Below are 15,160 nucleotides of genomic sequence, written 5' to 3'. Positions count from 1 at the left end.
AACCTAGACAGCATCTTAAAAAACAGAGACATCACCTTGCCAACAAAGGTCCGTATAGTTAAAGCTATGGTTTTCCCAGTAGTGATGTATGGAAGTGAGAGCTGGACCATAAAGAAGGCTGATCGCCAAAGAATTGATGCTTTTGAATTATGGTGTTGGAGGAGACTCTTGAGAGTCCCATGGCTGCAAGAAGATCCAACCTCTCCATTCTTAAGGAAATCAGCCCTGAGTGCTCACTGGAAGGACAGATCGTGAGGCTGAGGCTCCAGTACTTTGGCCACCTCATGAGAAGAGAAGACTTCCTGGAAAAGACCCTGATGTTGGGAAAGATGGAGGGCACAAGGAGAAGGGGATGACAGAGGACGGGATGGATGGACAGTGTTCTCGAAGCTACCAGCATGAGTTTGACCAAACTGCGGGAGGCAGTGGAAGACAGGAGTGCCTGGCATGCTCTGGTCCAGGGGGTCACGAAGAGTCAGACATGACTAAACGACTAAACAACAATAACAACAACAACAACATTCCATTCTAAATCGTGGTATCATTTGAAAAGCTTCGTACCCATAAAAGGCAATAAGATCAGCTGAAAGAATAGTCTCTGTCTGCAAGGCACCCGGACGCCTCGCCAAGGACTCTTTTATTTTGGAAACACCTCGCGGAGGGTGTGGGAGGGGAGTCCTTAAAAAATAAACAAGGCAAAAAACCCCAACTCCTGACCCGTGCTCCGCCCTCTGGACTACACCTCCCAGAATGCTCCGCGCTCCTGCGCATGCCCACTTGCGGGCCCGTTTGACTGGCAAGTTGTTTGTTACATTGAAACAGCAGCCGCTTTTTCTGCGCTCTGAAGCTCTCCCCTCTCCTTCCAGCTTCAGCTGTTCTTTTCTCCCCTCCTCTTTTTTCTTTCTTTCTTTTTTTTTGTTGGCTTTGCTTCTTTCTTTTCTCTCCCTCCATCAGCGCCACTTCTTCTTTAGTTAGCAAAAATCTTCCCTCTCCCCCCACCCCTGCAACCCACCGCCTTGTTAATTCCATGACAAATAATATCTTCTTCTTCTTCTTCCATCCCTTTTTCAAAGTCATTATTTCCCTCCTCCACCTCCTCCTCCACTCTCTGCCTGCGTTGGAGACGTAAAAGGAAGAGGGTGGGAAAATACCCCTTTCGGACAAAGAGGAAGACACCCCCCATCCTCCTCCTGCTGCTCCTCCCCACCCCCCGAAACCTCCCAGGCAACAAACAAGAGGCTCCCAAAACTGATGAACTACAAATGAAAAAGAGGAAAAGATGGAATTGCACATTTTAGAGCACCGACTAAAAGTAGCTAGTGTCGCCAAGGAGAGAATCCAGTTGTTTACCTACGGGCTGATCAAGCTAGCTTTTCTCTCCTCCAAGACCAGGTAACGGGGGACCCCCTTTTTCACGGGGGGGGCGGGGGTGTTGCTCAGCAGCTTTGCCAGCTTTAACAAGAGGCCAACGAGACGAAGCACTGCTGTAAAGGGGGGGGGGGCGGCAGGGGCTTGACTAATTCCCATACAGGAATCAAGGTTGTGGGGAGGGTTAGGGTTAATGGGTCAACCCCCCCCCCACCGCGATCACCCCCACTTCTTTTCCTATTGCTATCCTTAAATGGTTTCGACGGTCCAGCAAGAGCTTTTCGTTTTATTTTTTTGTGAGTTTCTGCACAAACACGCCCCCTTCTTCCCCTCCCCCCATATAGTCTTTTTTAAAAGAAAAAAACCCCAAATCTGCTTTAAAAGATGCTGGTGGATTTAAACAGCTGCCGGCAGGGGTTTTCTTCGCGTGCATTGCTAAGTTTAGGCGGCGGTGTGTGTTTTATAAAAAGTGAATAAGCCGAGGGTTAAGTGGGGGGGTTCCCCACCCCCCAAAAAGAAAAAAACTAAGGACTCGGTCAGAACAACAAAGAGCAGCTCTGAAGAGGGGAGGAGGGGGCAGAGGAGGGCTGTATTGGTGCGTATGTGTGTTTTTATTTTCTGTGCACAGAATTGTGCTAGCAGTTAAGACCATGTAGCGTTTAGTCAAAAAGGTACGTTTATTGCTAAGTATGCAAGAGGCGACTTTCGTGTGTTTCCTGCAACATCATGTTGTTCATATTTTTCTTTCTTCCTGTCTTTTTTGGAAAATGAAGGCGGGGGAGAAATGAAGTCAAAGGTTCCCGATCCGTGAATATATCGAGTTGTTGTTGTTTTTAAGACTGTATTATTATGTTTACCGAGAAGTAAAGTGAATAGCCACCCGCCCCCCTTCCTCACCACACACACTCAATACCAGTGCTTCTTGGATGGACACAATTTGAATTGCAAATATATTGTAAATAGAGGGTTGAGTGCTGCCTCCGCCCCCCCCCGCCCCCCCTCTATTGCAGATAGAGCAGAGATGGGGGTTAAGAGAAATAATTCCTAAACTCCACTCTTGGTTTGGAATTGAGTGTTTTTGCAATGCTGCTTGGAATCCACTTCAGAAACCAGTTTTAATAACCAAGCACTCCTGGGGCCCAGGGGAAACTGCTAATAAATTGTGTGTGTGTGTGTGTGTGTGTGTGTGTGTGTGTTTTAAAATTGAATTGCAGATTGAAAATGAAGGGGAAGGACATGTTTCTCTACCCCCACCCCGCCCACCCCACCTTAATAGTGTGGCTGAATGAATGAGCATGTTTGCCATTTAATTTGATGACTGTCCCTTATCTCAAGTTTAAACTTCATTGCTTTGAAATGTCCCCCTGATTTGTAGCTTGGCAGTTGACAATGTTCGCTATGAAACGTTATCTGCCTTTACCTTGTTTACAGCTTGTTTACATTTCAACTTGTTTGCAGTTAAAACGCAACACAATTATTTTTAAACATTTAGTTCCGTTCTTTCTCTCTCTCCCCCCCCCCCCGCCGCCCAATGGATGGTGACAGATTCCCTTTTGTTGCATTGTTAATTGTGGCACTTTTGGGAGGAATCCCAAAGGCTTTTAGATGTCACCGATAACCTTTAATTCCTTCTTGTCTTAAAATGTGGGCTTTACACCGGAGCACAAAGTTCTATTGTATCTGTGATTAACACATTGCAGAAATCCTGGAAAAGCTTCCATTAAAAAAAAAAAAAAGAGTTGGATACATATGCCATGACCAGCCTCTTTGTGAAGAATTGTTACCACCTGCCACAAAATGGCCTGTTACTTACACGGCAGGAGTCATGTACCACTCTCCCCACCGCCAGTGATGCTCTCAACAGCATTGGACCTATTGCTGAAAGTTCAGTGAGCAAAACCAAGTGTTTAAACACTTCCTGGGCTACACCACTTCCATTGAAGCTTGCCTGTTCCATACCTTCATTATCATAAGAGGCAAAGCTGAAAGCATTTTCCTGACATGCTACTTCTCTCTGTGCAGGGAGATTCCCTCCCCCTCCAAAATGGAAAACACAAAACAAACCCACCTGCAGTCTGATGTGGTACAGCCAGGAACTGCTGCTTTGCCACTTGGATTCTGCTGGATGCATAAATTGGCCAGTAGTATTTTGGGACGTACCATTTCAGTTTGTTGGCGGGTGGGTGCGTTTCATCCTTTTTGAATGCTCTTCTTTGTTTTCTTGTTTTTAAAGAAGCATACATATTAAGTATTATTACTGATTAAGGATAAGTAGTACAGAGTTCACAACTCGTTTGCAAGCTCCTAGGAAATTTTTATACCATGATAACCCTGATTGTTGGAAGGCACTAATCCTTGATGGTTTCATATTTTGACAATGGGGGACAAATTCCACTCTTCATTTAGACTGACTAGCAATCTTTTGAGTTGTTTTGTTTTGGGGGAGGTGTTTCCTTACATTTCTTCAATCCAGACCCTTTCATCCTTGCCACAATCCTTTTGGGTTAAGGCAGGCAAGCAGAACCTTTGGCTCTCCAAATGCTGCTGAACTACAACTCCCATCATCCTTGGCCATTGGCCATCCTTGCTAGGCCTGATGGGAGATGTAGTTCAGCAACATCTGGAGGGTGAAGGGTTCCCCACACCTGGAAGTGCATGCTCCCTGGTTTGAATATAATTCTGGATTGGGGCACATGTTAACTTTCAACAGAGAGGTATGGAAACAGGAGCATACATACATAGATACATACATGAATAATTTTATTTGTTTGCCGCCTTTCCACGGTTCAAACCATGCTCAAAGCAGCTTACAGCATGAAAGAAAAGACATAACTGCAGTGTAAAAGTAGTCATAAACAATAAATAAAACATTTTTAAAAATACACAACCTAACTGGACAGTTTCCATACAAATCACAAATATAGATGCAAAAAAAACTGAACAGCAACAACAGCGAAACAAACAACAACAACTGACAAACAATACCTCAGCCCAAGAGTCCGTTTAACAACCTCAGTTTCTGTAGTTGGAGTCAGTCCAGGTCCTACCCTCCCAGGCCAGGTGGGGAAATAAAGGCCTGCAAGGCAGGAAGCAGGTCTTCCAGGATGACAGCCAAGATGGCTGCAAAGTTTGCCCCTTAATTCCTACCTTGTCTGACCAACCCTCCCGACTACTTTAAGGTGCTTTTTCTCTGACTATTCACTCCTGGTATCAGATGCTGCCATTTGCTCCCCTCCTCGCCCCCCCAATATACTATCCCCAATTTATTGCTGAATTGGCAAGTGTGTGTGTTGAATAAACATGCGCACGTGTGGTTTGGCCTTAAGAAATGGTCCAAGTCCTGCGGTGAGACACTGTGGCTGAGTAAGACAATAATGGGTCTTACCATACTTAAGGGACTCGGGTGGCGCTGTGGGTTAAACCAAGAGCCTAGGACTTGCCGATCAGAAGGTCGGCGGTTCGAATCCACACGACAGGGTGAGCTCCTGTTGCTCGGTCCCTGCTCCTGCCAACCTAGCAGTTCAAAAGCACGTCAAAGTGCAAGTAGATAAATAGGTACCGCTCCGGCGGGAAGGTAAACGGCGTTTCCGTGTGCTGCTCTGGTTCGCCAGAAGCGACTTAGTCATGCTGGCCACATGACCCGGAAGCTATCTCTAGACTGGACCTAATGGTCAGGGGTCCCTTTACCTTACCATACATTTGAGGCATCCCCAAAGAATCCTGGGAACTGCAGTTTCCCCTCCCAAAGATGTAATTCCTCAACAAGCTGCAGCTCCCAGGTACTTTGGGGGGAAAACATTTCCTTCAAATGTGTACAGAGTGTGCTTTGAACGTCTGGTTTTGGCCTGCGCTTGTTGGACAGTGTGGGTGCTATTATGGAAGAGAGTCGTAGGATCTGCGTATGTCTGCCCCATGTGACAAGCCACTAAATTGCAGGCAGCGGCTTCTGGCCCTAGATTGACTCCGCCCACCCAGACTGGCCATTGGATTCTCTTGGAGAGGAAAGAATGCAGAAGGGGACTTCCTGTTTCACTTGAGCACAGCTTGAGCATCAAGATGTTCCTGAGTGTGTTTCTGGATCCCTTGTTGTTCTTTCTTCTTCTTTGTTCTGTCTTGATCACGTGGATTCCAGTCCTGACTAGTGACTTGTCTTGCTTCCTTGATTCTGCCCCACCTTGGGCTTCTCAGTTGGTAGAGCATAAGACTCTTAAACCTGGGGCCATGGGTTCGAGCCCCACATTGGGCCAAATGTGCCTGCATTGCAGGGGGTTGGAGTTGATGACCCTTGTGCAGGGTTAGAAACTGAGATATAAAATCTAGGAGCCAGGTGGCACCTTAAAGCTAGGATATGGTCATCACCGCGATATGTCTAGCTGCATTTTTTTTAAAAAACCAAATTACAAAGCAAATGGTCTGTGGGGCAGCGCAGGAGCAAAAGATATGCAAGTGTGCGAATCACCTGGCTTGCACAGCACCAGAAGGTGTGCCTCTTTTGGTGCTTTGTGAGCCAGGGGATCCGCAGGGCACTGTGGCAACAAAAGATGCGTGTGTCTCTTGCTGCTGCACTGCCCCGCAGGCCAGCTGACTGGAGCGGCATCACAGCCATACCCGCCCGCCAGCCAGATGGAGATGTTAGGTGCCAAACCTGGCAACCAAACACCTCCACTGCCTCGCAAAAAAGGCCAGTTGCCCTTCTCAAAACGCGCCCTGCACTCAGCTAATTTCAAATGCTGCCCTTGTGGCTCTGCCCATAGCCCAGCCTTGGCAATGCCATGCTGACTCTCAACCACTTGCGCTACAATTGCCTTCTATGGTAACATCCAAACAGAGCACACCAGTGTCCTACTTGTGTGATCAAACACTGAGATCGTGTGGGTTAATTTCTGGAAACTGCTGGGTGAATGGCCTTCTCATGCCCTGAGCTTTGACACTTGAGATGTGTATTTTTAGGAGCCACCCAATTCTTGTGATTGTAATTTGTTTTAAACTGTTTTTAATGTTATATTTTAAATTGTTGTGACCCGCCCTGTTGCCTTAGGGTAAAGGGTGGGTAATAAACTATTATTATTATTATTATTATAGCAGGCGTTTTTTTCCTACAGTGAGATTTGTTGAGTTTAAACACACCAGAAGCACAAATCGGCTCCTTTAAGGTAACAATGCATCCTTGTTGAATGAGAGGGACTTTGCACATGCTTAGGAACACTCTGTTAACCTGAACCCCAGATCCTGATCTCTTGCTAGAGCTCCTCCCCTAAAAATAGGTCACCACCTTCATCCTGCTCAGTCTGCATACTTGCAAATAAGTAGGTTTAGGATTAAGATGTGGAAATTCATTTTTGCAGAATGGAGATCGGCAACTATGTCGCCCAAGCAGTAAGGCCTGCCCACACCAAGCTATAATCAGCTGCTTTCTCTCCTTCCCATTTGCCATTCCAGAAGCCGAGAAAGTGGTGACTGTTGTGGCACACTTTGGGGCCAACCAAAGAGAGGATCCTTTTTATTTTATTTTTTAAAAAAATATCTCCTTAACCCTGTCTCCATTTTTAAATGTTTCTCACTCGAAGCCATAATCTCCCCATTCTTTGTTGAGAAGTTGTGTTGACGTAAGTCGGTAAAGGTAAAAGGTAAAGGGGTTGCAGCGCTCATCTCGCTTTATTGGCCGAGGGAGCCGGTGTACAGCTTCCGGATCATGTGGCCAGCATGACTAAGCCGCTTCTGGCGAATCAGACCAGCGCACGGAAACGCCATTTACCTTCCCACCAGAGTGGTACCTACTTATCTACTTGCACTTTGACGTGCTTTCAAACTGCAGGAGCAGGGGCCGAGCAACGGGAGCTCACCCCGTCGCGGGGATTCGAACCGCCAACCTTCAGATCAGCAAGTCCTAGGCTCTGTGGTTTTATCCACAGCGCCACCCGTGTCCTGAAGTAAGTCAGTAGGGAATAGCAAAAGTCTTAACTATAAATCCAATGCATTTTTTAAAGTTACAGGCAAGTTACACTATTCCGCAGCACCTTTGCAACTTAGTACCTTCTTCACTATGAATTTAAAGCACTATGATACTGCTTACCCCAAAAAGAGTCCTGGGAACTGTAGTTTGTAAAGGGTGTTGTTAGGGGACCACCATTCCCCTCACAAAGCTCCAGTTCTCAGGATTTCCTGGGAAGAGGAATTGATTGTTAAACCACTCTGGGAATTGTAACTCTTTGAGGGGTCAACTCACAACTCTCACCACCTTAAACAAACTGCAGTTCTTAGGATTATTTGTGGGAATCCATGACTGCTAATGCTGTTCTTGGTTAATGCGATCCTAGGCTGAATCAACAGAAGTACAGTGTCTAGAATCTAGATCAAGGGAAGTAATAATCCCACTCTCTGCTTCCTTGGTCAGAACACACCTGGAGTACTGAGTCCATTTCTGGGCATCACAGTTTTAAGAAGGATGTTGACAAGATGAAATGTGTGCAGAGGAGGGCGACCAAGATGATCAAGGGTCTGGAAACTAAGCCATATGACGAATGGTTGAAGAAGCCGAGCTGCGTATGTTTAGCCTGGAAAAGAGGAGATAGGATCGCCATCTTCAAATATCTGAAGGGCCGTCACATGGAAGATGGAGAAAGCTTGTTTTCTCCTAATCTGGAGGGTAGGACTCGAACCAGTGGCTTTCAGTTCCAAGAAAGGAGATTTTTGACTAAACATCAGTAAGAATTTTCAGTTGGTCTTTAAGGTGCTACTGGAAGGAATCTTTTTTGTTTTGACTATGGCAGACCAACATGGCCACCTATCTGTAACAATTTTCTGAGGGTAAGAGCTGTTTTGACAATGGAACAGACTCCCACAAGAGGTGCTGGACTCTTCCTTCCTTAGAGGTTTATAAGCAGAAGGATGCTCTAGTTGCAATTCCTGCATTGCTGGGGGTTGGACTAGATGACCCTCGGGGTCCCTTCTTCCAACTCTACAATTCTATAATAGCTTTCTGTCTTTTGCTAGCCCCTTTCGCTGTGGGGGAAATGCTGGAGACCATGAAGACACAGCTTCCAGTGGAGCAAAGGCTTGAGTATTCTGAGAGTTCTTTCTCACCCCCCCCCCCCCAACTAGCAGAAGCAAAACCCAGCAAGTGCATTTCCTTAATCTGTATAATCCAGGCTGTCGACTTTGGTTTATCCTGGCTTGGAATTCGGAGAATTTGCACAATAAAAAGTGAGGTGGCAGATGAGGAGATATTGCAGCGATTACATTTTGAACCCCCACCCCCGCCAGTATTCTTCCTCTTCCTGTTGTCCTTTATTGTGCCTTTTCCGCTCCCATTTTTACTTATCTGGTTACATCCACACCATGTAATTAAACGTTTGGTGTCTGGGTGCAACCTCCATTAATGAAGCTCTCCTACTTTGGGGTTCAGCTTTCCCCCACGGGGTTTGCATACCCTTCCAAATTTTTCTGATGAAAATAGGGACGATGGCCCATCTGCACTATAAATTTAAAACACTACTATTCCACTTTAAACGGTCAGGGCTCCCTCCAAAGAATCCTGGGAGGTGTAGTTTGTTGAGGGTGCTGACAGGTGTTAGGAGACCCGTGTTCCCTTCCCAGAACTGCAGCTCTCAAAAGACGGATTGATGGTTGAGAATTGTAGGACTCTGAGAGAAACAAGGGTCTCCTAATAAATCTCAGCCCCTGTAACAAGCAAAAGTCCCCAGGGTGCTTGTTTAAAGCGGTATCATAATGTTTTAAATGAATAGTGCGGATGTTGCCTCGAGAGTAAACCCGTTGAAATTAACGGACCTACATTCATCATGTTCATTAAGTTCAATGGGTTTCCTCTGGACCCAAGGAAAACGTAGTTGTAAAATGTTAGCCACTCAACGCGTCTGTCTGATGTGCAGAGATGTCATAATATTCTGACAGCCTCATTGTGCTTGCCTGCCACAAATGCATCTCTCCGAAACAAGTGACTCATTACCTACCAAGATCTGAAATTCCAAGGAGTTTATATCACTTATTGTTTTAGCTTCTACTGTTGCTCTTCTCCGGGAGGAACTATTGTGTGCGGTGAAATCTGCCTGAATCCTCGGACGGCCCTTTGTGAGCCATGAAGTGGGGCGGAAATGCTTCTTTAAAATACAACGGCTATAACAAATCTGTTAGTCATTGGGTTGTCGGAAGCAGCCTTCCACTGCGTCAGACCATTGGGTCCATCTAGCTCAGTATTGTCTTCTGTCAAGGTGGGAGCTGGGAGCAGGTCAGCAAGAACTCACAATGTGTCTGTGAAGTTAACTGTTTATTCAAAGAAACAGCTCAGGCCTAGTGAGCACAACAACTCTTCCCAGTAGGACTTGTCCCAATGAGACACTTGTGAGGACTTGCTCCTCCCCTGGATCCTTCCCTTGAAATCTGAGACTTATCCGCCTTGCCTGTCTTTGCTCCTCCATCTTCATACCTCTCCTGGTCTTGGGAGACCATGGGAGAGGGTAGTAGCAGGGGGAGACTCCCCGGCTTCTTCAGCAGCCTGACTCATCTCTGCTTCTGGCCCTCTTCTTCTCCAGCCTCCACTTCTGCCTCTGATTCTGGACCTCTCTCTTTCACAGACTCTCCCTGCTCACTAAGCCCTGTTACCTCTCCATCTCCCAACACCTCCTCTTCCCAGACTTCTCCCTCCCGTCATTGTCCCACCACCACTCCCCAGGCTCTGAGACTTCTTCCCTTGGGGGTTCCCATCTGGTTCCTCCCACCAATCTTCTGCGTCCAGCCCATCCATGACATTCAACTTATTATCATCTCTTACTGCTTTAAGAGTGTGCATAGGTCTTTCAGGCAAAATATTCGAGGAAGCATTAGGCTGGGTTGCTTACTGGCCCCTTTTGCATTCAAGTTTTATTCATGCTTCTCAATCAGAAAATCATTGACGCAGCAAGCCCTTGGGCTTCGCCAAGCAAGAGGGAGCTTCCACCAGCCTCAAAAGTGGCTTAGATGGGAAGTCACTGGTTGGTCACTGCCTTTGGTCGCATCCATAAAGGTAAAGGGACCCCTGACCATTAGGTCCAGTCGTGACCGACTCTGGGGTTGCGGTGCTCATCTTGCTTTACTGGCCGAGGGAGCTGGCATACAGCTTCCGGGTCATGTGGCCAGCATGACTAGGCCGCTTCTGGCGAACCAGAGCAGCGCACGGAAACGCCGTTTACCTTCCCACCGGAGCGGTAGCTATTTATCTACTTGCACTTTGACGTGCTTTTGAACTGCTAGGTTGGCAGGAGCAGGGAATGAGCAACGGGAGCTCACCCCGTCGCTGTGATTCAAACTGCCGACCTTCTGATCGACAAGTCCTAGGCTCTGTGATTTAACCCACAGCACCACCCGCGTCCCATGGTCGCATCCATACCTTACATCTAAAGCACTGTTATAGCACTAGCAGTCATGATTTCCCCGAAGGAATCCTGAGCTCTGTGGTACAATAAGCATGCTGAGAGTTGTTAGGAGTTGCCTATTCCCCTCACAGAACTAGAGTTCCCTGGGCTTGATTGTTTAAACCACTTTGGAAACTGTAGCTCTTTGCGGGGAACAGGGCTTAAAAACATAGAGTTTCCCATCTGCACGGTACATTTAAAGCACTATTATGCCACTTTAAACAGTCAGGGCCGCCCGCAAAGAATCCTGGGAACTGTAGTTTGTTAAGGGTGCTGACAGTTGTTTGGAAACTCCTCTATTCCCCTCACAGAACTTCAGTTCTCAGAGTTCCTTTGGAAGGCAGAGTGATAGTTGACCACTCTGGAAATTGCAGCTCTGTGAGGAGAATGGGTCTTAAAAAAACAAAACCCAACCCTGTCAGCACCCTTAACACACTGCAGTTCCCAAGATTCTTCGTGAGAGACCCTGACTTTTAAATGCATGGCTTGTGTGGGATTCTTTTTGCGACAACTGTCTATCTCCACTTTAATATGTTATCATTTTTAATATTGAAAGCTGCTCCGTACGTCTCCTGAAAGGAAAGCAGGTCAAAAATAACAAATCCAGTCGGTTTTTATCTCCGACCTATGCTAGGATTTCAACATCACATTTAAAATGGGAAAACAAGGCGGCTGATTGGGGGATGGGGGGTGGCAGTAAACTGCCTCAAGTGTCCAGCAGGACAACGCTCAAGAGTTTCTCCTGCCAAAGGTTGCGGCTTTCTGCCTTGAAATGCCATTTTGTGGGGTTCTTCTGCGCATAAAGCAAAGTACATATTTGACCAGCTTTTGCGATGACCTCCTCCCACCTTTCCTGCCTCTGCTCTCTAACCCACACTTAACCTGCGCCGAATACTCCTTTTACACAAGACTTCGCACATATTGACCCGAGAAGCTGTGCCACAAATAAGTTTACTCTGGACTCTCGAGCTAAGAACGAGAGAGACACAAACATCGTTTTGCACAGCCTGTTCTTGCTTCCCCTTGAAAAACAGGGCCATTAAGAAAGAGTCAAAGGGCCAAGACATACTGGGATTGGGGGGTGGGAGGGGGGGGTCACATAGAGGTAATAACTGAAGAGCTTCCAAAGTCCCAGATTGCCAGCAGGCTGTGGAAGGAGACTGGAGCTGGGTTCTCAGAACCAAACTCAGCCATAATCATGGAACCATAGAGTTGGAAGGGACACCCCCAGGGTCATCTAGTCCAACCCTCTGCAATGCAGGAACCTCAGCTAAATCATCTGTGATCATTTTGACATTATTATTATTATTATTATTATTATTATTATTATTATTATTTGTGTTTTCTTGATCTTTGGTTACAAATGAATTAAATATATAAAAGGAGTCCAGAAAAAAAATTGACAACAAAAGGTGGGAGTGCAGTGTATTATTATTATTATTAATAATAATATTCTTATTATTGCTATTAATGGTGATGCACTTAGAAATTACAGTGGTACCTCGGGTTACAGGCGCTTCAGGTTACAGACTCCGCTAACCCAGGAATAGTACCTCAGGTTAAGAACTTTACCTCAGGATGAGAACAGAAATTGCGCAGTGGCAGCAGGAAGCCCCATTAGCTAAAGTGGTACCTCAGGTTAAGAACAGTTTCAGGTTAAGAACGGACCTCCAGAACGAATTCAGTTCTTTCCCCGAGGTACCACTGTACAGGGTGAGTCTTTTAAAAGAGGCCCCTGGAACATGTGTACTCTGTATCCACGGGGCCACATTTAAAGGACTCACCCTGTACATAATACTAAGGGCTATCACCCGATTCACTTATCAACCCCACAAACCCCTTTGCCGTTGCCACACACCTAACCAACCCCCTTTCCTTTGCACCTCTCTCACCCCCTCAAGCATCACACCCCCTCCCACAGCTTGCCCCACTCCCTCCCTCCCCAAGCCCCACCCTTGGGGAGAGTTTGCTTCAGAAGGGTTGCTTCTCCAAGTGGATTGGTAAATCTCCATTAAACAGCTCAACTGAGCCTTCCTGCCACTCGTGTTGTAGTTGACATGGCTGCCTACAGGTAGAGCATTTCTATGCTTAGGGGATGCGTGGAAATTGAGGCGGCTCAGTTGGTTAGAGCATGGTACTGATAACGCCAAGCTTGCAGGTTCGTTCCCTGTATGCGACAGTTGCATACAGTTGCATTGCAGGAGGTTGGACTAGATGATACTGAACTGGGATCTCTTCAAAACTCTACAGTTCTATGATTCTAAGAAGATTTGTGATTTGATTGATATAATATTATTTAATATAATATTGCTGGCTGTGCCATTGTGTTGGGGGTGGGAAGCTTTCCCCCCAGAATTTTGCTGCTGGAGGGACTGAGTTTGTTTATGGGATTGGCAAAGCTGCCCATTGCTTCTAGCCAACTTATTATTATTATTATTATTATTATTATTATTATTATAGCTTTAGAGGTCAAAACCGATACTTTGAATTGGGCCCAGAATGGCAGTCAGGCCAGGATTGTCTTTATATGCTCAAACAGTCTTTCCTCAGTGAGCAACCTGGCCGCTGAATTCTGCACCAGCTGAAGTATCCAAACAGTCTTCAGAGGCAGCCCCACGTATAACAGAGTGAGGTAATCTATCCTAGATCTCCCTGTCTTCTGCCCTACAGGTCACTTCCCCTCCTCCTCTCCCTGCTTCTTCCTCTGCCTTCCTCCTACTTCCCGCCAACCCAGCAACCAGAAGGGGAAATGACAGGTCATTCTTGCCAGAGCTTCCAGAGCATTTTTGAAATTAGCTTGCAGGCCATCGGACTTTCCAGCCTCCCACACGGCTGCGCACCATGTTCGTGTAGTCCGTAATACATACTTGCACGCCCTGCTTAACTTCCTGTGAACCATGTGGTGGTTTGGACGTTGCTTAGAGCCTGGAACCTTCTCAAATACAAATAGTGGGGCTTGGAATGGTGGCTGATTTTGTTCATTCTTTGGTTTTGAGCTGCCCTCCACATCGCCTCTGAGTTATGTGAAACATGCGCAGGCTGTGCTCCTTTTTAGTTTTACTCTGTAGGATCTGTGTCTCTTCCAAGCCCTGGGGCTTAATTAAGTAAGTTTCTACTGCATATGGAAGCAGCCACCTTCACTTGTAGCGATAAACCAAGAACACTGACTTAAGAAAACCACGCTTGCTTAAGCTGTGTGCTGGTGTGCACAGCTCTGGCACTCTGGCTGACCCAAGCCAGAGCTGGAAAGCATCTACCCAGGAAGCAAACCAGCTTCTTGGGAGATCCAGATGTCCTGATTTGTTCCTCCTTATCAAGCCAGGATCGCTAGCCAGATTTAAACCAAATTCTGTTCTTGCTTTAGGACAGGCTTAGCCGGAGGGATGCTTTCCAGGTGGACTACAAGTCCCATTAGCTCCAGCCAACACGGCCAGTGATCAGGGATGATGGGAGTTGTAGTCCAGTAATCTCTGGAAGGCACCCATTGACTACTCTGAGAGATTCGGTCAACATTCTGCAGGCAGCTGGATGAAGGAGCTGCTCATTCTCGATTGGTTGAGTCACATCGTAAAGCAATGCAGTAAAAAGTACAGAGAAGGCTTAACGTTCTTACCCAAAAACCTTTTTTTTCCTTTTTTGCAAGACTCATGCCAACCTTCACTCATGCCAACCTTCCTGCCTTTAGAAATCCTCCAAGAATTTGCCCAGTCCTCTTTTAAAGCCACTCAAGTTGTTGGCTATCACTGCCTCCCACTGGGCAGGGAGTTCCACAGTTTAACTAGGCACATGTCAGGGAACTGCTATCAGTGCCGGAGGGAGAGAGCAAGCTCCAGAGGGATTCGAGAGAGCGTCCCGGGATGGGGAGAGGCAGCCCATCTTCTGGGGAAGAGAATCAGCGTAGCACCAGTGGAGAAGGGGGGCAGATGGGGGAATCGGTGAGGCGGTCCCATGACTCCTTGCCGGGGACCAGTGGGGACAGTAAGGGTCCTCCGCTGCCTACACCCTCCTTGCGCAGAAGGCTTCCACGCAGGGAGAGTAGGAGGAGACTAGGCGTCAAAGAGCTGCTTTGCTGGAAGAAGTTTAAGAAACACCCACTGACGGATTCTGCCAGCGATTGAGACAGCCACGGGTGAGTGGCTGTCCGGACAGAAAAGGTTCACTCAGGCAACCCAGCCAGGTGTTGGCACCGGCTTACACACGAGCAACCCCTAGAACCATTACAGCACTGCATGAAGAGGTCTTTTCTTCTACCTGTCTTCAATCTTCCAACATCCAGCTTCATTGTCCCTTGTGGTCCCAATGCTAAGCCATTTCGGGCTTTATGCTGTACAGTGATACCTCGGGTTACATACGCTTCAGGTTACACACTCCACTAACCCAGAAAT

At 46.9% G+C, this 15,160-nt stretch overlaps 1 protein-coding gene across 1 annotated transcript in view; it reads left to right on the top strand.

The window, feature by feature from the left end:
- Nucleotides 1-796: 796 nt before the first annotated feature.
- CASTOR2 (cytosolic arginine sensor for mTORC1 subunit 2) overlaps nt 797-15,160 on the top strand; it is a 51,303-nt gene continuing 36,939 nt past the window's right edge. The window contains exon 1 of the mRNA XM_083714786.1: nt 797-1,392. Coding sequence (XP_083570912.1) covers nt 1,280-1,392 — 113 coding nt within the window. The 5' untranslated portion in view covers nt 797-1,279. The remainder of the gene's footprint in view (nt 1,393-15,160) is intronic.

This window comes from Podarcis gaigeae, assembly GCF_964106915.1.
Source record: "Podarcis gaigeae genome assembly, chromosome: 15".
NCBI lineage: Eukaryota > Metazoa > Chordata > Lepidosauria > Squamata > Lacertidae > Podarcis > Podarcis gaigeae.
The sequence above is the reverse complement of the archived record's forward strand: the minus strand, read 5'-3'. Positions and strand labels throughout refer to the sequence as shown.